Source organism: Ursus arctos, unplaced genomic scaffold, assembly GCF_023065955.2.
Source record: "Ursus arctos isolate Adak ecotype North America unplaced genomic scaffold, UrsArc2.0 scaffold_9, whole genome shotgun sequence".
NCBI classification, from domain to species: Eukaryota; Metazoa; Chordata; class Mammalia; order Carnivora; family Ursidae; genus Ursus; species Ursus arctos.
Genome location: NW_026623111.1, coordinates 31,505,038 through 31,529,278, shown reverse-complemented (window position 1 = coordinate 31,529,278; position 24,241 = coordinate 31,505,038). Strand labels below are relative to the sequence as shown.

Genomic DNA, 24,241 nt, shown 5'->3' with positions numbered 1-24,241 from the left:
AAGGCAATCAGAGCCACACCAAGAAATCCCAAATAATCCTGTAAAGCTGTATTATCTGAAAGACTTCCAAATAAAGTACTTCTTTTTCAATTAAAAAGGTCACATTTTAACACAAACTCTTGCCCAATTTACAACTGTCTCCTAAAGTAAGATTAACACCTTGAGAACAAGGCCCATATTTTTCTTTTGCATTCCCGTTCGCCACAGGTTGTTCGCACATAGATGACAAAGAAACTCTGTCTGTCAGAAGTACTAAAGCCCCGGGGCGCCTGGGTGGCACAGCGGTTAAGCGTCTGCCTTCGGCTCAGGGCGTGATCCCAGCGTTATGGGATCGAGCCCCACATCGGGCTCCTCCGCTGTGAGCCTGCTTCTTCCTCTCCCACTCCCCCTGCTTGTGTTCCCTCTCTCGCTGGCTGTCTCTATCTCTGTCAAATAAATAAATAAAATCTTAAAAAAAAAAAAAAAGTACTAAAGCCCCCTTTTTAAAATCTTTTCTTCAGGCAAATTCACATAGAGCTATCACTACACCACCAAAGGAAACCTTTATGATCCAAAACAACAATAAGCAGAATATGAACATACAGCTAATTTTGACATGTTAACAGCTATCCGTTCATATGTCCCAGAATTGCTCTGAGCACTGTAAAGATCCTTTAACCTTCCTACATTCTTACAGATAAGAAAACTAAGATATAGAGTCAATGCTGCAGGTATTAAATAGAAAAGCCAGGACTCAAAGCAAATCTAATTCCAAAGCCCACGTTCTTAATCACTAATCTAAATTTACTGTATCATGCTTAAGGAGTGAAATATCTCTGCCTCCTACCAAATTTAAGTTCTCACACCAAGATAAAAAAAAAAAGGCAAAATATACTTAAATACACTAGTCAATATTAAACTGTCATTTAGCATTTACAGTATTATTTATGAAAAAAATAGTCCCATAAAGCAACCATATATAATGGTTAGGATGAACTGTTATGCAAAAAGCCTGGGTTCATTAACCAGTCTGTTTATCACTAAATAACAATCTCTTCAGGCCTCAGTCTCCTGATCTTATAGATGAGGAATTTGGCCTAGATCTTTCAACTCAAATACGCAATGCATTTTAACACATTTTCTAAGACACTACTACTGTTATTTTTTGAACAAAGATTTTGTGTTTAAGTAGGCTCCACGCTCAGCACAGAGCCCAATGCAGAGTTCAAACTCACAACCCTGAGTTTAAGACCTGAGCCAAGATCAAGAGTTAGATGCTTAACTGACTGAAACACCCAAGTGCCCCCTGAACAAAGATTTTGAAGGGCATCTTCTGAAAACCTTCAAAATTAAAACAATCATATAGTACACATTTGCGTCTACTCTTTCACTCAAACATACTCAAAGCTAATCTGTACTATTGTAAATCAGGAAAGTCCCTGCAAAGGGATGGCTGGGGGTTACTGTGGCATTGGTAATATTGTTTCAGACCTGATCTGGGTACTGGTCAGATACCTTATGGTTACCTTTTACTTCAGCGTGAAGAAGGTGGTTTTTTCCTAAAGAAAACAGCGAAGATACTTAGATGCTAATTCCACAACTATGTGTGTATCAGAGCTGTGCATGCAACCTTTCTAAATATGTACATGTGTTTCCTACTTAATTTTGTCAATAATCTCTGCTCCCTAGTTCCAACTCAGATGCCTACAGAAAAAAATCATTTACTTATAAATTCCACTATTCCTCTAATTCCTTTGGCACCGTCATGTGAAATTTGAGGTCAGTCTTAACTTTCCCTTGGAACCTAGCTCAAAAACCTCCCTTTAATATTATAGACCTGAAACTAATATAACCCTGTATATTAACTGGAATTAAAATAAAAACTACAAAACAAAACAAAATAAAACCCTCCCTCCATACACATGCCCTCAAAACTCCCATAATATTTACTCTTTGCACCTAACATTTTTATTTATCTCCAACCAAGTAAATTTTCTGGAGCTGTGGTCAATATGCTCAATAATTATTGATAACATTATTTACTGGAAAATAAGAATATATATTCTTCACAAAGGGGTGACATGCTAGGGAATCCCAGATGCACCCAGATGCCTGATGGACAGGGATCAAAGTCTTTATAATAGTAAAATAAAACAAAATATGCACCCCAAACAGTATTACGTGGACAGGCTCCAATTTTTTTTTAACCCCATCAAAAGCTTTCCTCAGTCAGCCCACACCCAGAACCCCATAAGGCACACTATATAAATAAGTTACACAGAGCTGTAACTTATGTAACTGTAAAAACTGCTTTTCTACTCTTAAAAAAAAATGTTCAAATTCTGGTTACATTCATTTCCAGCAAGGAATTTCACCTTTTTCTTTCAATCAAAAAGGAGAAGTTTAAAAGAGAAAAATAATCATTTACAAAGGGAAAACAAACATAAAATCTTAAAAAAAATCACTAAAAGCTAGTAGGAGCCATGCTATAAACCTTTTTGTACCTTTACTGTCCATCTTTTAGATAAAATATACTACACACATCTTACAAAGTTAATAGTCCGAAATGTTCTTCTAAAGAGTTTCAACTACAGCAGTGGTTCTCAACATTTGGCAAAGTCTGGAGACATTTTTAGTTGATATAACTGGCAAGGAGAAAGGGTAAGGAGGTAGGGAGAAGGGTTAGCTGCGCTACTGGAAATCAGTGATAAAAGCCAGCGTACTACTAAACAACCTACAATGCAAAGAAGAGCCACTCACAGCAAAGAATTCATTATCTGCCTAAACCGTCAATAGTGCTAAGGATGAGAAACCAGGGTCTACAGAAAGCAACAGACTTCCTTCTAAAGACTTGCCAACTAGTTCTATAGATCAAACTAGATCAAATATATTAAATTTAAAATAACACTAAATATAAAATCCATTTAAACACTTAAAAGAGAACTTATACGACAGCAGTTTTCACAAAATCAATTTGTAATGCCATAATTTTAAATATTCCCTATTGAAATCTTAGAAAATGTTAGCAAAGTACAATCACAGTATGAAAAAACTACAGATAACATATAACGAACTAGAGTATGTGCACTGAATTAAGGGCATTTTATCTCACTGAGCTTCAAATTTAAAAGTATTTTGCAGAAGTGCCTGGGTGGCTCAGTCTGTTAGGTGTCCAACTCTTGGTTTCACCTCAGGTCACATCTCAGGGTCCTGAGATGGAGCCCGATGTGGGGCTCTGAGCTCAATGGGGAGTATGCTTGAGATTCTCTCTCACTCTCCTTTTGCCCCTCTCCCCGCTTGAGAGAGAGTGCATGCACGCTTTCTCTCAAAAAAAAATTTTAAGTATTTTGCATATTGACATGCAAGTTAATCTTTAAGTAATTTACAGGTAACACTTATTTTATTTTTATTTGGCAGAGAGAGAGAGCACAAGCAGGGGGAGCAGCAGGCGGAGTGAGAGGGAGAAGCAGGCTCCCCTGCTAAGCAGGGAGCTTGATGTGAGGCTCCATCCCAGGACCCTGGGATCATGACCTGAGCCAAAGGCAGATGCTTAACCGACTGAGCCACCCAGGCTGCCCCAGGTGACACTTATTTTAATGTTTAAACTATTAAATTAGGTTGTTTTTAAATCCCATAACCCAACCAGGGATGTACTGTATGGTGACTAACATAATATAATAAAAAAAATTTTTTTTAAATCCCATAACCTGTAATACAAACCAGTCTCAGTTATTTTTAAATAATTAAAGCATGCCTATCCTTGGAAAGTAATGACAGTGTGGTACAATATAAACAAAAGCAGACCTAGATCCAAATCCCAAAGCTGTATGTTTGTAGACAAATAATTTAACTTCTTTGAATCTCAATGTCCTCATCTAAGAAATAGTAAATCTAATTCAAAGAACTGTTCTTGAAAATCAGCAATAATGCATAAACAAATGGTACTAAGAGCCACTCTACAAATGGTGGTTAGGTAACAGCAATAATAATACAACGTGTGAATACAGATTATAGTTTTATTATATCCTCACAATCAACACTTAGTAATTCGACTCATAAAATAACTGTAAAATGTATTTTAATCAATTTTCCATTCCTGGCAATTTGAAATATTACTTAAAATTCACACACATTTAAAATTAATGTCTGACACATAAAGGATGGATTTCCAAACAGTCTCAAGGAAAAAAGGCCTAGATGCCTTTATTTATTAAGTAAATAACATATTGGCATGACTCAAAACTCAAAAGGGATCCTTTGATGCCTGTTACCCCAGACACCCAATTCCCTTATACACAAGTAATCAATTTCACCAATTTCTCATTGAGTCAAATACACGTTTTCCCCTTCTTTCAAAACAAATGGTGGCCTCCTCCACACTATTCTGCACCTTGCTTTTCACATTTGATTTATCTTGGAGACTATATTTTAATTAACACACTCCAAGAATGGCCACTTGTAACTTCTTATGGTCAGAATTCACCAAATGTCAGCTATCTTTATAAGACAACTTAAAAGGGAAAAAAAAAAGTGTCCTTAAATCAACCGGTATTCTTAGGAAACAAGAGAATATGAAACAAACTTTGGTAAACACGGAGATTTACATAGATGAAATGATGAAATATTTGATTACTTGACCAGACACTCAAAATACTACATTCCCACACTTAAAAAGGAAACACGTGGAACAAGTCCTTCAATGAGCTGAAAGTAATCAACATAATCCACTTACAGAACTGGGCCTACTAATTATCGATGAAATAAAATATTGGTGAAAATAAAGCTATTTATTGGTTATAATCCAAGATTAAATTATCTGACCCTTTCCTAAATGTACTTTGCAACTTATTTTCTAGAAGAAGTTTCCATACAGATTTATAAAGGTACTCTTCTTAAAACAAAAAAACAATTTGTTTGCATTTTCTATTCTCTTCCTCTGAACTACTATAATGCTTACGTGAAGCAAGGCTTCAGCATCCCTTACATATAAAGAGCAGTATTGTTTTAACAATATGCACACTACAGCGACACTAGATTTCTTTTAAGCTTTAATTGAAGTACTAAAAATATCGTGAAAGTCACCTCACATAAAGCAAAGATACCATATGAATTACGAGAGCAGTAACTTACCATTTTTAAGTAACAGAAAATAAAACATTTGAAAGTTTTATATTAAGTCTCAGGCTTGTACAACTTTATTACAGAGGAAATGTTTTAGGCTGTTGGCAACTATATTAACTCAATCTTTCATTAGGAATATATATATGTCAACTATCGTGGAATATATTTTCTTGCAAATAAAAAGTTAGAATCATTGTTTCACTGTATTAACAGTACAGACATTTATGACCCTATTTCTGCACTGTACCGCAAAAATACAAAGTCATCCTTCCATTCAGAGTTTTGGCACTTGAACAAATACAGAGGTCAGAGTTCATACACATGCTCTGTAAAACAGACCATTTCTTATAGACTACTACATTCAATAAATCTGCTAGTATTTGTTATTTTTAAGTTAATTTTAAAGAATTATATTCAACATGTCTAACTGGAAAAATGATCACTGTAGAATAGTGACAAAGCTCAAGTACTATCACTTATATCTGTTACTCATCACATACTTAGAATGCTGAATTTCACAAATCATTTAGATTATCAAAGTTTCAACATAAGAGAAAACACAAATAGTAATGATACATTCAATAATGATATGTGACATCTTCAAAATAATAATTATTTCAGTATTACTTTTTCATCTCTCTTTGTTAAATCCAAGGAGGAAAAACAACTTGGCATTCTTGTTGATTTGGGTCTGAAAAACTGTACTGATTCTTGCATAGTTTTGAGTCAAATCACTAGGATATTCTGAATATACTATATAAACAACTATGGGCAACATCAGAGTAAATTCTGCAAGACTCAAGAGGAGCTTGAAACAAAAAAATGTTTTTAATAATTTCAGGTATGATACATTAGGACAAACCTACTCGATAAGGAGGTATAATAATGTACTGATCTGGTGAAATCCCATGTTTTTAATAGGGCTGTTTTTCAAAAGTAAGAATCAAGTTAACTATGAGGGACATCATAATGAAGTTTCATGGCACAACACAACAGTCACAGAGGCATTGTCTTAGAAGAGACTCTGATCTGTAACTTGTAAACAATATTTTGAAATAAGCTACTCGTACCATTATTTTTTCCTAACGAAAAATATTTAAATGCCTTTAAGACACCAAACAACCTGCCTTCACCCAATCAAAAAGCTTTAGATGTCAACAGAAAAGAGGCCTAGAAACTGGGGGTTGCGGGGGTCGGTGAAAATGAGATAATGATCTAATTTGGAATTAATTTCCTACCTCAGGTGAAAATTCCCGTATCTCCCACTCAAATAAAATAGTATCCCATTATGTCTCCTCTTCTCTCCCAACACCGAACTAGGGAGGGAGGAACTCTGAACGTCCTTCTTTCATCAATACCTAAGGCCTTTTACCGCTCCTTCCCAAAGGAAAGGACAGTGGAGGCCAAACAGGCTACAACGTAGAATACCCTCAAAAGTGTGGGCCTTTGAGCAGCGCGGCTCTCCGGATCCAGTTACCACCTTTCCCCTTCCCCCAACCCACTTCCCGGGTTTTCTCAGGCTCGGCCTGCTCCCTCCACACCCTACAGCCACACTTCCAGCTGTTGCCACTGCCTCGGGGCTCTCTCTAGAGCTCACACCTCTCCAAGAAGTGCCCCCTTCTCCATCTGCCCCCCAAACCGTGTTCCTCTCCAGACCACCCGCCCGAGGCGGTCCATCCCAGGGCCCAGGGAGGGGAGGAGAAGGCGACGGAAGCAGGGGGAGACTGCTGCTTCCCCACAGGCAGAAGGGCGACCGCAAGGAGGGCCACCCAGGGGTTACCGGGGATATTGGGGTCGCCGCTGGAAGAACCCTCCCGCCCTGGGCTGGGGTGGGGGATGTCCGGGAGTTCATTTCTGACCTCCTCGCTCTTCAGCACCTCCTTGAACTCCCGCTTGATTCGCTGCACCGCGATGTTGGCCATGTCTCCGCCCGCAGCTGATTCGTACCCGCCTCCTCCGCCACCGCTACGACCACCGCCACCGCCGCCACCTCTTCCACCACCGCCTCCTCCCTCGGCGATTCACACCCGAGCACACGAATGCTGCCACTGCCACCCCGGCCGCCGCGCTCTCCTCAGTGTGGAATCACCTCCGCGCCCGGCCACCAAAATGGCGCCGGGTCCGCGCATGCGCAAGACGCTGACCCGGCCGGGCGGCGCAGCCGCTCCCGTTGTAGCCCCATACGCCTCAAACGCGAGCCCGCGCCGCACCGCGCCGCGCGTCTCTGGCCGAGCTGCGGCCGCGCGGCTCCGCCCTGCAGGCGTCTGGGGCCAGGAGGGTGCGGCTTCCGCGCTGGCCGGCCCTGCCAGGGCCTCCCGGGTCCACTCTTGTTCCTCCGCCCCTCTTGAAATCACTGTGGTGTGGTCAGGGCTTCCAGTCCATGGCCTCTGCCTGAACGCTGAGTCCAACCTAACGGGTTCACCCGGCCCCGCTCAGCTACGAGCGCTTAGGAGCGCCGTCCTGACTCAGCCAGACCCAGAACTCACAGACTTAATGTGCCTGTGTCTAGTGTATAAAAACACCATTCCAGAACTCGATCCGGCACATTTTCTGTTGGTATAGCCCAGGAAAATCCACTGCGGTCCTTTTTTGTTCTGAAGCCATTAGAGTGCCACCACTAATACGATCATTCCAGGTACTACGCGTCACTGAAGTAAGAGCGGTCATTGTTGGGTCCCATCAGGGGTATTTGAAACAGGTACCCCAGGTAGATGCCTGAGTTGGATTTAGAAGCCAGATGTTGATCTTTGAGCTACTTAAATAATTAATACCGAGTTTAAATAGTTTTTAACCTCGAGGGTACATCAGAATCCCTGAAGAGCTTGTTAGAAAAACCAGGTTGCTAGACCCCCATCCCTAGAGTGCGGGGTGGGCCTAATAATTTGCATCTCTAACAAGTTCTCAGATGCTGCTACTCTTGCTGCTGGTTCAGGGACCACACTATAAGAACCACTTAACTAAAACATGTGAAAATACTTTGTATATTAAAGTGAAAAATGGAGAAATAGATGCTCCTTGTGGAGGAACGGTAGCTTTACTTCTATAAGCCTAGGGCCTACAACCGTGTCTGGCACTAGTAGGCGCTCAATAAATATTGAATGAACAAATGGAGATAAGAGTAAAATGTTTTAAGTGGAAAGTCAGTTTGAAAGGCAATTTGAAAGTCGTTGCTAGGGTTTCAGTAAGTAATATGGTTTTGGTGCTGAGCAGTACTTTAGAACATTCTGGAATAAGTAATAAAGGTTATTTAGAAGTTTTTATTTCATGAGCTTCTTTCACCTGATCGATTAGTAAAGTATCCTCCTAGAAAAATATCACAAATACACGGTCTTAGCAAAAATTACTAAAATTATGGCACCAAAAAGGAAATATCTCTGGGCAGTGAATCATTCAAGTGGAAGCACATGGAAAAAAAAGTTCTTGAACTTCTGCCATAGGAACCAAGAGGAGATTTTTGATTCCAGCTTTCCTCCATGCTAGCTATCTTGGCCAACTTTGGTTTCCTCATCTGCAATTAAGGAAGCTGGATTAATGATCTCTTCAGGTTTTAAGAGGTCAGAATTCTAAAGCATCATTTGGAAACATCTCTCTAAGTGGACTAACATAAATTATAAAAACCCTTCCAGCAGAGCCCCCTAGTGGTCCTAAGAGGAATCAACTATATGTGTGGGTCATGGTACAAAGAATTATTGCTATAATGTAAACCATGCAATGCTGTTTATTTGTGTCAGCACATTAAAAATAATTATTTTGAAGTGTGCAAAAACTGTTTTGAGTACTTTACATTTGTCAACTTCATTCAGTCTCCAATCTTAATCTTGGAACTTCGAAGAAACTTGAAACACTCAAATCACAGGGGGACTACTTAGAAGAGTATGTTAATTTCTTTGGGGGAGAGGGGTTTGGTCTTTTTTTTTTTTTCGCTTGAGAGAGAGAGAGAGAGAGAGAGAGAGAAAGCGGGGGAGGGGCAGAGGGAGAGGGAGAATCTTAAGCAGGCTCCCCACTTAGCATGGAACCCGACGCAGGGTTTCATCTCAAGACCCTGAAATCATGACCTGAGCCAAAATCGAGAGTCCGACCCTTAACTGACTGAGCCACCAAGGCACCGCTGGTCATTTTTAAACACACATAATCATTGGCCCTGAAATTCTACCTCTAGGAAGTCATTCTACAGTCCTTCCAGAGAATAAGGCAACTACATATTAACTGATATGAGAGATTTCCCAAAGTACATTTTAAGGGAAAAAAAGCAGTATGCTAACTGCAATGTGGTATCTTGGATTAGATCCTAGAACTGAAAGAACATAATTAGTGAAATCTAAATAAATTCTGTAATTTAGTTAATAGTATTGTACCAATATTAATTTCTTAGTTTTGACATGGTAGTATGGTTATGTAAGATGTTAACATTAGTAGGAGTGAGTAAAGAGTATACAAGAATCTCCGAAACTTTTCTATAAATCCACAATTACTCCAAAAGAAAAAGTTTACTTTTGAAAAAGCACTATGCAGTCCATATTGTGTGTAGTATACCACCATATGTGTGAGGGAAGAAAGGAATATGCTTGTGTATATAATACTTGTGAATCCTCAAAATATCACTAGAAAAATTCATAAGAAACTGACAGTAGGGGTTATCTCTGAGAAGGCAACTTAAATGCCTTGGAGAAGGCAAAATGGGAGAATTTTCACCATGTACCCTCTTGTTTATTTTACCTATTCAAAACTAAATTTTTAAAAACGAGTTTCCAGTAATGCACATTATAAGCTCTTCACTATTATGATCTAGTTCTGGTTAATTACTTCGTTAAAAGGTCATTAATTAAACAAATAATTATTGAATGCCTACTATGTGCCAGGCATGATGTAGGCCCTAGAGGTGTATCAGTGAACAAGAAACAGAAAAACTCTGGAATTGCAGGACTTACATTCTATCAGGGATAGGGAGAAATCATCTCGAAGTTTAGTCCACAGAAATGCAGGGTCCGTGATATATTTTCAGGGGTCAGTCTGCAATGACCAAACTATTATCATAATACAAAAGACATTATTTTCCTTTTACTGTTGTTGAAATTTGCACTGATGACATAAAAGCAGTAGTGAACAAAAACAATTACTGTGCTAGTAATAATTTTATTAATACCATGCACTCACTATTAAAAATACCAGTTTTGGGATTCCTGGGTGGCTCAGTATTTAAGCATCTGACTCTTGGTTTCAGCTCGGGTCATGATCTCATAGGTGGTGAGATGGAGCCCCACATCAATCCTGTTTGAGAGTCTCTCCCTCTGCCCCTCCCCCCCAAAATAAATAAATAAATCTTGAAAAAGAAAAAAATATCCGTTTCAGGGGCACCTGGCTGGCTCAGTTGGTGGAGCATCCGACCTGATTTCAGAGTCCTGAGTTCGAGCCCTGCATTGGGTATAGAGCTTACTCAAAAAAAAAAAAAAAAAATACCAGTTTTACTTTTTTTTTTTTTGAACTAAGAATTGCACTTTTATTTTTTCTGTTTTTTTTTTTACATTTTTACTAAATGTTGATGGGCCTGGGGATCATGACCTGAGCCGAAGGCAGATGCTTAACTGACTGAGCCACCCAGGCGCCCCTCACTTTTTTTTTAAAGATCTTATTTTTAAGTAATCTCTACACCCAGTGTGGGACTTGAACTTACAATCCTGACATCAAGAGTCACATGCTTTACTGACTGAGCCAGCCAGGTGCCTCCTCCCTTTTTTTTTTTTTTTTTACCAGTTTCACTTTAGAATGTGTTTGATGAAGCGGTAGAAATTGATTTTATTAAGGGGCGCCTGGGTGGCTCAGTCATTAAGCGTCTGCCTTTGGCTCAGGGAGTGGTCCCAGAGTCCTGGGATCGAGCCCCATATCGGGCTCCTCTGCTGGGAGCCTGCTTCTCCCTCTCCCACTCCCCCTGCTTGTGTTCCCTCTCTCGCTGGCTGTCTCTCTCTCTCTGCCAAATAAATAAATAAAATCTTAAAAAAAAAAAGAAATTGATTTTATTAAACTTCAACTTTTGAATACATGCCTTTTTAATATTCTGTGTCATTCATGAGAAGGATAGAGAAAGCACTTCTGCATACCAAAGCACATGGTTAAGAATTTGCACAATGTGAGCTAAATTAGGCACTATTTCCATGGAACCCTATTTTTACTTAAAGTAATGATTGAGACAAACTATGTTTATCAAGGGTTGGGTATTTGGCAGACATTTTATCACAAATGAACTAGGTGAGCCTGTCATACCAAGGAAAACAACTGGCAGAATATGTTGCCAATGATAAAATTCAAACTTCCAACTAAAAATTAGAGTTTTAGAAAATATATCTGACCCTGTGACTCGACAGCTTCCCAATACACTTAAAGATGTTTTGATTAAATTGGTGGTGAAATTAATAAATGAGATTGCTTGAAATTGTACAATGAAATGTCTTAATATTTGGAAGATCTTCATAAGTCAGTGAACTAATATTTTCTAAATGACCAATGCATGATGTTACAAAATCATGCATGGGTGTAACATCCATTCAAGGTTTGAGACAGACCAATGGATTTTAATGTAACAGAGTACAAAAAATTCACTGGACAGAGTACAAAAAATTCACTGGTAACATTTCAGATTCCACATTGCAACTAACCTTGGAGGAATGACCACTTGTCTGGATTTAGTGTAGTACTGAAGAATAATATTCACAATTATCTGAAAAAGTTATTTAAATATCTTCACTTTCCAACTACGTATTTATATGAGATTGGATTTTCTTCATACACTTCAACCAAAACAATATATGCACAGACCGACTGCAAAAGCATGTATGAAAATCCAGCTGTGCTCTATTAAGCCAGGTATTAAAGAGATTTTATCTTGGAAAATACAATTATTTTTCACTAAAGATATATTATTTATGTGAGTATGTAATAGGTTTATTATAGTTTTTTTGGTTTATTATAGTAACTATATTATTAAAGAGAGAGCAACAGCAAGCGGGGGGAGGGGCAGAGGGAGAATAACAGAGGGAATCCTAAACTGCCTCCATGCCCATGCGGGTCTCAATCTCATGACCCTGAGATCATGCCCCGAGCTGAAATCAAGGGTCAGCAGCCCAACCGACTGAGCCTCCCAGGCGCTCCATCATAGTTCTTTTTTTTTTTTTTTTTTTTAAGATTTTATTTATTAGAGAGACAGCCAGTGAGAGAGGGAACACAAGCAGGGGGAGTGGGAGAGGGAAGAGGCAGGCGCCCAGTGGAGGAGCCTGATGCGGGGCTCGATCCCATAACGCTGGGATCACGCCCTGAGCCGAAGGCAGACGCTTAACGACTGAGCCACCCAGGTGCCCCCCATCATAGTTCTTTTTAAATAAATGTTCCAATAATTTCTGTTTTAATTTCTAACACAACACGTAAACAAATGCTCTTTGGAATCCTCAATATTTTTAGAGTGTAAAGGAGTCCTAAGAATATTTGAGTATACTGTACAGCTTAGACACAAGGGTTAGATCTAAAAAGTCACGCACTTTCAGCGTACGTAATTTACATAAACATTATATATATGATGGTTGTCAACTTGCTTTTAGATTGATGGAGAGTTAATCTGGTAACTCTTCCCTTGCCTCTAACAGAACAATGTGTTTTGATCTGTTGATTCATGTAAAAAAAATGCAGCAAGCATAATAGTGCTTTGCTGAGCCCTGATAATAATCGCCAACATTCGAAATATGCAAGTCTTCCTTTTTGTAGTTCCTGCTAGTTACTGTTACTGCTCTTTAGATTCAGATTTCTTGTTCTACCCAAGGCAGAGCAATTTTTTTCCCTACTGCCCTCTCCTGACCTTGTGTTTGTCAGCTTTTTTGAGACCTTTTTCCTTTCCTTCTCTCATCACTGCCTGTTCTACCCAAGCCTCTCATTTAACTTTTTTTTTTTTTTTTGAAACAGCCAGTCATAACTCTGAGGTCATTTTGCCTTTTTTTCTTTCACTGAATCCTGCCCTTCCCATCTTGTTGGCTTTTCTTCCCTACCCACCCCAGCTGGGGTGAGGAGCTCTAGCGGCAAGAGTGGAAAACAGCATTTAGATCCGCAGTCGAACTTCTAAACTTAGCTCCGTGCCAGTGGGCACCACAGTATTGATTGTAATGCACATTATATGATTCCAAATTTAGAGAATAGAGCAGAACTCCCACCATTGTGGCTTTCAGAATATCTGCAGTCTGGAGTGGAAAGCTGACTTTAATAGCACAGAATATGTTTCCTTGTCTTAAGTTACTGATTTGGTTCCTGTTAGGCACAGTTTCTTTAGGTGGGAACTTTTTGAGGGAAGGACTTTATAATTTCACTCTTTCCAAGGAATATGCAGCTACAACCGGGACATGACTACAGGGCCTTCACTTCATGTTTAAGACACTAGCCAACTTTCCGGTAGACTGCCCTCTGCTGACCATCTCAGTTGTTTTTGCTGAGTTGGTTAATTCCTTTCTGTTCTCTAAACCAGAGTCCTCTATTTTAGACCCTAGAGTCGTTGGGGCCCCAACACAAAGATCCCAAATCCTTTAGAAGCCACTCTTCAAAATCCCCTTCCTTTGGTCTTCTCAAAGGCCATGAACTTCCCACTAAATAAACTCCACAACTATCTTCTACCTACTCAAGTCCTCAATCATGTCAATCATTTATAATTCATTTAGAATACAGAATTTCATAAATCATATAAGCCTCATTAAGTTGGTCAGATAGTCTTCGTTTGTTCCTGCAAATCTGCTCTCCAACATTCTCTACGCTGTGCCCCTAGATTCTGGAAGTATGATCTGCAACATTGTCCTGACATTAATAAGACTTCATTACCTTCTGGATTCCCGTTGAGTGTGGCCAATGAATGGGAGGCTCTGGCAGGAAATGAGGCCAAGGATCAGCAATGCTATATTTCCCTACCAAAGGCTGCAGTTCTTGTCCAACAGCTCTCTGAATACAGCTACTGCTAGAGCTCTTTTAGGATTCTGGTAATCTTGCTCCCTCTACCCCTTCAAGCCTGGAGGTGCCAAGCAGTCTCTACTATTGTTAGCTTTTGTCAGCTTCCTGTCTCTTTATAGTCTCTTTAACAAACTCTCCTGATTAACCACCTGTTTCCTGCCAGGACCCTGTCTGATACACCAAGGTACAATGATAATTTCTTACTTTCTTGGATATTGCTGTCATTGAGGAAAGTTACCACTCTCTCTCTCTACTGTTCTGGAGCCCCTGCATTAGGATTAGTGGCGCCCCGTGTAACAACTTTCCCCATTAGGGTGATGACCTAACTCAGAAGGACCAACTGAGAATGACCACTGTAGGTATTGCCCTATGAATAATAGATAAATATCTTTCCCTTTCTTGATGCTCCTTGGGGTGGAGATGCATAGCCACTTGCAGATCACTGTAGCTGAACATTCAACTGTACCATCCTAGGGAATGGCTCCTTTCTATGGTAAACAATCCAGCTTTAAGTCTCTCTTTCAGAGTTTTAGGGAAGCATATGCAGACAATTCTCCCTGTGCCCTCTGAAGCTAGCAAGCAACATGACTTAGGCACTCTCAGGAGACCCTACAGAGGCCAGGCTTCTCTACATAGGATAGCTGTAATGAAAATCATAATCCAAAGTAGCAGAAGACAGACATATCATATAAACATCTCAGCAAAAGCACTGTGCTCAGAATTGGATGCAACTGCATTTTATCTTCCTTTTTATGATTTCACTGTATTAACAATGTTGTGAATTCTTACAAATCTTTAACCTATTAGTATATTTTTAAGTTAACATTAGGAGAGACAGTTTTGTGTATTTATTTTTCTTTTTTTTCCCCTCCTCCCCAGGAGGTTGTTTTTATTTTTTATTTTATTTTTAAAGATTTTATTTATTTATTTGAGAGAGACAGAGACAGAGTATGAGCACGTGGGAGGAGGCAGAAGGAGAGGGAGGAACAGACTCATCGCTGAGCAGGAAGTCTTATGTGGCGCTCTATCCCAGGACTCCCAGATCATGACCTGAACCAAAGGCAGTCGCTTAATGACTGAGCCACCCAGGTGCCCCTTTAGCTGTTACTTTATTGGTCTTTGATCCATTTTGAGTTAATTTTTGAATATGGTGTAAGATATGGGTCCCACTACATTATTGTGCATGTGGATGTCCAGTTTTCCCAGCAAGATTTGTTGAAAAGATTGTCTTTCCCCAACGAATGGTCTTAGTCTTTATTGAAAATTCTTTGACCATGTATATAAGGGATCATCTCAAGCCTTTAAACACAGATTATTCTTATCTTTCTTCAAAAGGTTTACATTTGAAGAAAAGGCACTATTATCAACATTTATGAGTATACAAGTAACTATTTTAGCTGCTAGGGATGCATAGAGGAATAAGATATAGACTCTGGTCATGAAACTACCAATTTATTGGGGAAAATAGAATCTCATTAGAATACCTACAAATAGCACAGTGTATGCTAATTTAAAATTAAATGCCACTTGGGTGCCTGGCTGGCTCAGTCAGTGGAGTGTGTGACTCTTGATCTCAGGGTTGTGAGTTCAAGCCCCACATTGGGTATAGAGATTACTTAAAAATAAAATCTTTATTTAAAAAAAGTGGGGGGGCTCCTGGGTGGCTCAGTCAGTTAAGCCGCTGCCTTCAACTCAGGTCATGATCTCGGGGTCCTGGGATGAGCCCCATATTGGGTTCCCTGCTTCTCCCTCTCCCTCAGCTGCTCCCCCTCTTGTGCTCTCTTTCTGTGTAAAATAAATATATAAATAAAAATCTTTTAAAAAAGAAAAGAGAAAAAAGAAAAAGAAACAACCAAACTGCCTTCTGAAGTTGCATCAACACCAGCAATGAGAGTTCCGGTTGCTCCACATCCTCATCAGCATTTGGCATTGTCAGCGTTTGGGAATTTAGCCATTCTAATAATATATCTTATTGTTTTAATTCACAATTCCTTAATGACATATATTTTTCTTATTGTTGAAGTTTAGAAGTTCTTTCTATATTTTGGATGTGAGTGCCATATCAGATATGTATTTTGCAAATACTTTCTCCAAGTTTATGGCTTATCTTTTCATTCTCTTGACAATATCTTTTGCAGAGATGAAGTTTTAAATTTTGATTAAGTCCAATTTATTAATAACATCTTTCATAGGTCATGCTTTTCGTGTTGTATCTAAAAATTCTGGATTTTCTCCTATTTTATCTTCTAGAAGTTTTATAGTTTTGTGATTTTTTTAGTTAAGTCCATTTTAAGCTAATTTTTCTGATAGGTTTAAGTAAGGTTAGTGTCTAGATTCATTTATTTGCACCATTTGCTAAAAGGCTATCTTTATTGCACTGGATTGCCTTTGCTCCTTGTCAAAGATCAGTTCACTATATTCATTATTCATACAAATAGATATATTTTTTGCACATATTTGTTTGGGTCTATTTCTGGGTACTCTGTTCTATTCATTGATCTCTTTGTTCGCTCTTTCACCAGTACCACACTGTCTGGATTATTGCAGCTTTATAGTAAATCCTGAAGTCAGCGAGGGTCAATCCTCCAACTTTGTTCTTCTTTTCCAGTATTGTGTTGGCTATTCTGTGCTTCAGTATTTTTTTAGAGCATTTTGAAATAAACTGCACAAGGATCATCTCTGACTCAGAAATTGTAACTCTAACCAATAATTGATTAGGGACCAGATGTTTTCCTGTAATAGTTGCGCTTAATTTATAGAAATGAATAGGATTAATGTGTTTTTTTTTTCTGTTGATAGTAAGAATAAGCCCAAGATTATATTTTATTGTCCCTTAGGACACTGACCAGTTTTGCATCTAATTTAGCGATCTTATTTCAGCATTCCTTTTCCCACTAACTGTATGCTTCTACTTTTCCTTTTCTTTTTTAAAGATTTTATTTATTTTCAGTAATCTTTACACCCAACGTGGAGCTCGAGCTCACAGCCCCAAGATCAAGAGCCACATACTCTGAGGCGCCTGGGTGGTTCAGTCAGTTAAGCATCCAACTCTTGATTTCTGCTCAGGTCATGATCTCAGGGTCATGAGATCCTGTGAAACTTGATTAAGATTCTCTCTCTCCCGGGGCGCCTGGGTGGCACAGCGGTTAAGCGTCTGCCTTCGGCTCAGGGCGTGATCCCGGCGTGATGGGATCGAGCCCCACATCAGGCTCCTCCGCTAGGAGCCTGCTTCTTCCTCTCCCACTCCCCCTGCTTGTGTTCCCTCTCTCGCTGGCTGTCTCTATCTCTGTCAAATAAATAAATAAAATCTTAAAAAAAAAAAAAAAAGATTCTCTCTCTCCCTGTCCCTCTGCCCCTGCCTGCTCTTGCTCAGGCAACTTCTCTCTCTCTCTTTCTAAAAAAAAAGTGTCGCATGCTCTTCTTACTGAGCCAGCCAGGTACCCCTAGATCTCCTTTTCTGAAGGAGCTCAGAATTTTACTGATTGTCTCATTAATGAATTAAATAAAACTTTGACATGAATTCAGTATGTATTTGTATAATTAAAAAATCAATTTCGGAATTGTTTTCACAAAATAAAACTAAAATAATTATCTAGCAATAAACATTATAACTATATAGCACATAAAAAACATGAAACTTTATTGAGAAGGCTCAAATAAAAAGACACATTTCTCTATTGGAAGACTCAAAATTTTAATGATTTTCCCATCTGCTCAAAATAATTTATAAATTTAATGCTATTCCAACTAAAATTCCCAGGGGCTTTTTTTCCCCCCTCACTGAACCATTTCATTCTAAATCTAAGAATCTTTGAAAAAGAAAGACACTATTAGATGTGAAAATATACTTTAAAGCTGTTGAGAAGCAAATCATTTTCTGAGTAGATAGTATAGTGAGAATGGACTGATCCAACAGTTTATAAAGATTTAGTATGTAATACATGTGACATTTCAAATTGGTAGAGAAATAATGAATTGTTTAATAAGCACCATCAGGATAATATGAGAAAAACAATGCTACCATCCACCCCACAACAGGCACCACGCACAACAGCTATGTCATTCTATTTACTGCTTCCCAAACATGTGATGCAATCTATTTTCATGCTTCTGTGCCTTTGTGTATGCTGTTCTCTATGCTTGGAATCCTTCTTTACCTCATCCATTTACTGACATCCTATTCTTTCAAAATCCAAATTAAACATCTGTGAAACTTTCCTTCCTTCTCCAAACAAACTTAACAATCTCTTTTGTGCAGTCACTGTATCTATGACATATATCTAGTATTACCCTCATAATGTCCTATTATGATTATTTATTTACATTTCTATACCCTTTACTAGACTGTAATCATCTTATGGCCAGAGACCATGTCTTTTTAATGTTGTCTTCGTAAGAATGAAATAAAGAAAGAAAGAAAGATGCTTCATAATGGGTGCTCAATATATATATTTTGAATTAATGAATGAAATTAAATGTGATGATACTATGACTGAAATGAATAAATAAATGGTTGTCATAAGCCCATGTGGTGGTCATGAGCGTGGGCTCTGGCACCAGACTGTCTCAGATTTGAATCTCATCCCCACTTACTAGTTGTGTGATCTTGGGCAAATGACTTAACCTCTCTGTACTCAGTTTCCTCATCTGAAATGGCTATAATAGCAGTTACCTCATAGGATTGACATGAGGATTTTAAAAGTTAGCACAGCCTTCTACATCCAGGAAGAAATGGGATAGAGGTACTTTCCCCTATTCCTTCCACTAAGTGCAACTAAAATCCTTGAATACATGGAGAAGAGAAAGCAGAGCAGCGAATGATGTTAAGGCCCAAGGAATGGTGGTGAGTTCCTGGATTTTCTTTTCAATGCGTTATTCCAGACTGGATACTGGAAATACCAATGGACACAGATTTAAAATAATAGTGTCCCCAAGAAAAGACTTTTTTTCTAGCCAAAGGACCAGGAAGGGGATAGTTTGCTAGACAAAAAACCTTTAAACAATAATTGCTCTGCTTTATGCAAACGTCACAGGAAAAAAAAAAAAAAAGAAAGAAAGAAAAACCTGTGACATCACCCACACAGTCACTAGCAAAGGCCCAGTGGGGAGCCTAGACTTCCACTTTTTCCAGGCTATAATGAGTCATCCCAATCCTCCTGCCTGAGTAAGTGTCAGAGAAAGCCAAGTGAAGAGCTTGGTGGTTAAGAGCATAGGATTCCCTGTGGTGTCCATGGAGACCATCTGGGGAGCATGGCCTTCCATCTGTACACAAGACATCCCTCCTCCTCCTTGCTGAAGGCTGTCAGAAGAGTCCTAATAGAGAGTCAGGACTTTCACCACCTGTCAGTGGTAACAATGCATACACACATCCACGGTATCAGCAGAGGCCATGTAGGAAGCCAGAACTCTCACCCTTACTCAGTAGTAATCAAATGCCCCTTCCTCCACCCAAGGTATCATGGAAGAGAACCAACACTTCCACCCTTACCTGGCAGTAACGAAGTAGACCCTCTCTCCCCCCTTTACGCACCACAGCAGAAAAACCTGCTAAAACCACAAGATCTAAACAAGATCTGGAGTCTTCTAATACCCCAAATGTCCAGGTTTCAACAAACACTTATACCAAAAACCAGGATGATCTCAAAATGAATGAAAAAAAGACCACAGATGCCAAACCAAAATGACACAGATGTTAGAATTATTTCACAAGGATTTCAAAGTAGATACCATAAATATCTTTCAACAAGCAATTAGGAGAATGCTTAAAGAAAAAGAACAAAATAGAAAGTTTTGCAAAGAGACACAGTCTTAGAAGAGGAATAGGATACATAAAGGAGAAACAAATGGAAATTTGGAGTTAAAAAATTCAATAACCAAAATCAAAACCTTAATGGATGGGCTCAACAAAAGAATGGAGAGGACAGATGAAAGAATTGCTGAACTTGAAGATAGAAGTATAGAAATTACCCAGTCTGGGGGCACGTGGGTGGCTCAGTCGTTAAGCGTCTGCCTTTGGCTCAGGGCGTGATCCCAGGGTCCTGGGATCAAGCCCGGCATCAGGCTCCCTCCTCCGCTGGGAGCCTGCTTTGTCCTTTCCCACTCCCCCTGCTTGTGTACCTTCTCTCACTGGCTATCTCTCTCTCTGTCAAATAAATAAATAAAATCTTTAAAAAAAAAAAAAAGAAGAAAGAAATTACCCAGTCTGAACAATGAGAGAAATTGGATTTTTAGAAAAATTAACAGAATCTTGAGGACTTGTGGGGCTACAAGTAAAAAGTCTAATAGTCATATTTTCAGAGTCCTGGACAAAGAGGAAGAAGGAAGAAGAATCCTGAACAGAGAGGAAGAAGAGAAGAGTCCATTCTTTGGGCTAGAAAAATATTTGAAGAAATAGTAACTGAAAAGTTCCCAAATTTGGCAAAGCCAACCAACCAACCATCCAACCAACCAACCAAAAAACCCATAAGCAGTAGCCAGAAATGGACTGAATCCAAATAGGATAAACTGAAAGAAATCCATGTCAAGGCACATCATAGCCAAACTTCTGAAAACTGAAGACATGGGAAAATTTTGAAAGCACTCAGAGAGAAATGAAATATTACTATAGGGAGAAAACAATAGAAATAATAGCAGATTTCTCATTAGAAGCCTTAGAAGCCAGAAGAAAATGGCACAACATTTTTGAAGTTGTGAAAGAGAAGAACTGTCAAACCAGAATTCTCTATCCAGAGAAAATATCCTTCAGAAGTGAAGGATCAATCAAGACATTCTCAGATGAAGGAAAACTAAGAGAATGTGACACCAATTCACCAAATTAGACCTACCCTAAAAGAGTGGCTAAAGGAAGTTCTCTCTTTTTTTTTTTTTTTAAGATTTTATTTATTCATTTGACAGAGATAGAGACAGCCAGCGAGAGATAGAACACAAGCAGGGGGAGTGGGAGAGGAAGAAGCAGGCTCCCAGCAGAGGAGCCTGATGTGGGGCTCGATCCCATAACACCGGGATCACGCTCTGAGCCGAAGGCAGACGCTTAACGACTGAGCCACTCAGGTGCCCCAAGGAAGTTCTCTTTTAAACAGAAAGGAAATGATAAAAGAAAGAATCTTTTTAAAAAATATTTTATTTATTTATTTGACAAAGAGCACAAGAAAGGGGAGAAGCAGGCAGAGGGAAGGGAGAAGCAGGCTCCCCACTGAGTAAGAAGCCCGATGTGGGGCTTAATCCCAGGGCCCGGTGATCATGACCTGAGGGGAAGGCAGATGCTCAGCTGACTGAGCCACCCAGGCGCCCCTAAAAGAATCTTGTAACATCAGGAAGAAAGAAAGAACACAGGAAGAGCAAAACCTTAGGTAAACACAGTAGACTTTTCTTGTCTTGAGTTTTCCATTTGGCCTTTGAAACAAAAATTATAATACTACCTAATCCGGTTCTCAATGTATGTAGAGGAAATATTTAAGACAATTTTATTATAAATGTGGGACGGTAAAGGAACGTAAACGGAGGTAAGGTAAAATGTCAACACCAATAGATTTGACTGTATCAGTGGTTACACAAATCTACACATTTGAGAAAATGACACAGAACTATACACACATGTTGTACTAATGTCTAATTCCTGGATTTGTTACTGTACTATAATTACGTAAGAGTTAGTCATTGGGGTAACTCGATTTTACATTAAGCCATAGTAAATTACTTTTTTGTATCAGCCTTTTCAGATCTTCTGGAATCTTGGTTTTGTCATTAAGCTTGTATTAGCCACAAATTTGATTAACATGTCCAATGTGCTCCATTATGTTAAGTGATTCATGAAAATGTTTAACAGGATAGGGCCATGCAGCCTCTGACAAACTACTAGAAACTTCTATTTCACCGTTGTTTGAATTGTTTAAACTTCCAATGAACTGTACTACCATCCAACCCTTCTTGCCCATGAAGATTTGTCAAATGCCTTGAAAAATTAAGGATATGCATGGTCCATACGATTTTCTTGTCTATCACAGTAATGAGAGTAGTGGTGCATAATAATGGCTGCTACTTACTGAGTGATAAGACCAAAACTTTTTCATATAGAATTTTTAAGCTAGGCCTCTTAAAAAGTTTCTGACATAGGTACTGTTATTTTAATTTTTGATGTGACACAAGAATTCAGGCTCCCTAGGGCACATGTGAGTATGGTCTGATTTTAGCAAACACATATTCATTTTCTAAATATTTATACCGAAAGCAGAGGTATACCTGGAGAAGCTGTGGAGAGTGGGCTTTTTTGGTGGTTTGTTTGTTTGTTTGTTTGTTTGTTTTGAGGGAGTTAGAAGTGAAGGAGATGATGTAGATTCCCACGGGGAAGAATTTTAACAAAAGAGTCAGATTAGACAAGGGATTTTTAAGAAGTTTTGTTGTGTCGTGTATAACATAACCGCCATTATTTATCAATGCCTTCAAAGTCTGAATCGTTGTTTTGTAATAAGACCACATGTGAGATTGGTCTCAAGTAAGTCCCTGGGTAAGAGCAGAGCTAGCCCAAAGGAGCTCCGTCACATTTGGGTTAAACACAGGCTCCGAGAATTTGAGCGTCCAAGTCTCACTTTTGGTAAGTGGGGGAGGTGGGAAGGGAATTCAGCCTCATCCCACTCCCAGGCCCACCTTCCTCCTTTGTGTCACCCTGTAGGGGTCAGACCAGGGAGAGTCGGAACCCTATTAGAAAGAACACTTCATTTACATCCACTTGTTTTTTAGTGAATTCATGCTGTGTCTTATTTTCACCACTTTTTAAAAGATTCACAAACCATTTGTCTAATTTGCCATTCCAGAATTTTGCCAAGGAAAAAATGTGTTCACAGGCTTATAGTTTCTTCTTTTAGAAAATGAGGACATTTGTCCATCTCCAGTCTTCTGGCACCTCTCCGGTTCCCAACAAAGTTAGACCACATTTCAAATTCTCTCAGTAAAACAGAGAAGCGAGATTACCTAAAGGGCTGGATGCTTTCTTACATCCTCACCTGCCTTGGACTAAAATTCTCTCTTTCACATGTAGCTCTCACCTTTTCCAATTTGAGGATAATTCTTTGTGAGGGAAAATGAAAGCAAAGTAGGAGCTGGTGAATTCTGCTTTTCCCTCTGTCATCTGTTATCATTACACCTTCTGTTCCTTGTTCTTCTTGCTGAGGACGTCACTTTTCCTGACGCTGCCTTTATGCATTGGTGCTATTAAACACTGGTATTACAAGGTAGTAGTTTTGGATTAATTTATTAAAATGTATCATAGACAGTTTAGTACAAAACCTTGCTTTTAAAATTATTTTGCTTATTGCAAAGCATTTTAGAGCTCTTCTGCTACATAAAAAATAATAACCATAAAGTATCCTATTGCTTCTTCTAAAATGTAGAGTTTCAGGCAGTAATTCAACCACTTTATTGTTAAAACAAAGATCTTTTTTTTCCCAGCTTCATTGAGGTATAATTGACATACAACATTGTGTAAGTTTAAGGTATACACTTAAATATTGCAAAAATAATTACCACCAAAGAATTAGCTAACATCTCCATCCTGTCACATCATTACCATTTCTTTTTTGTGGTGAGAACATTAAGATCTACTCTCCTAGCAACTTTCAAGTATATAATATGGTATTATTAGCTCTAACCACCAAAAGTTTGGAAGTTTGTACCCTTTGACCAATCTCTCCCCATTTCCTCCACTCCCCCCACCCAGACCCTAGTAACCACCACTCTATTCTCGTTTCTCTTAGTTCAGCTTTTTCAGATTAAAATGGAGGACCTCTCAAAATGGTAGGAATAGAAATTGAATTCTGTCTCTCAGAGAGTACAAAATGATAATTCAGGGAGGAGAAAAAGAGATACTCTATCAATAATAGAGATTTTGTTTATACCATTTTCCCTCTTCCAAGTTATTCATTCTCTCTGTCCATGAATTAGCCTTATGTTTTCATTCTTGATTTGAATTTCCATAGATTTCCTATTTAAAAAAAAGATATTTGCCATCATTTTGTATTTCTCCAAATAGCTAGCAAGAAACCCTCTTCAAAGAAAGTGGTTACAATTCTACACCCAGTTGCTTCATTTATGTGTTTTCAAACTTCAAAGAGGTGACTCAGAGCTGACTCTTTGGGTGGGCATCTTAGAATTCGGCCACGCAAAGTTTATGTTTGGC

At 38.9% G+C, this 24,241-nt stretch overlaps 1 protein-coding gene across 1 annotated transcript in view; it reads right to left on the bottom strand.

Annotated features, from left to right (window-relative positions):
* UBE2K (ubiquitin conjugating enzyme E2 K) overlaps positions 1-7,321 on the bottom strand; it is a 70,597-nt gene extending 63,276 nt beyond the window's left edge. The window contains exon 1 of the mRNA XM_026508761.4: positions 6,960-7,321. Coding sequence (XP_026364546.1) covers positions 6,960-7,022 — 63 coding nt within the window. The 5' untranslated portion in view covers positions 7,023-7,321. The remainder of the gene's footprint in view (positions 1-6,959) is intronic.
* Between the last annotated feature and the right edge of the window lie 16,920 nt (positions 7,322-24,241).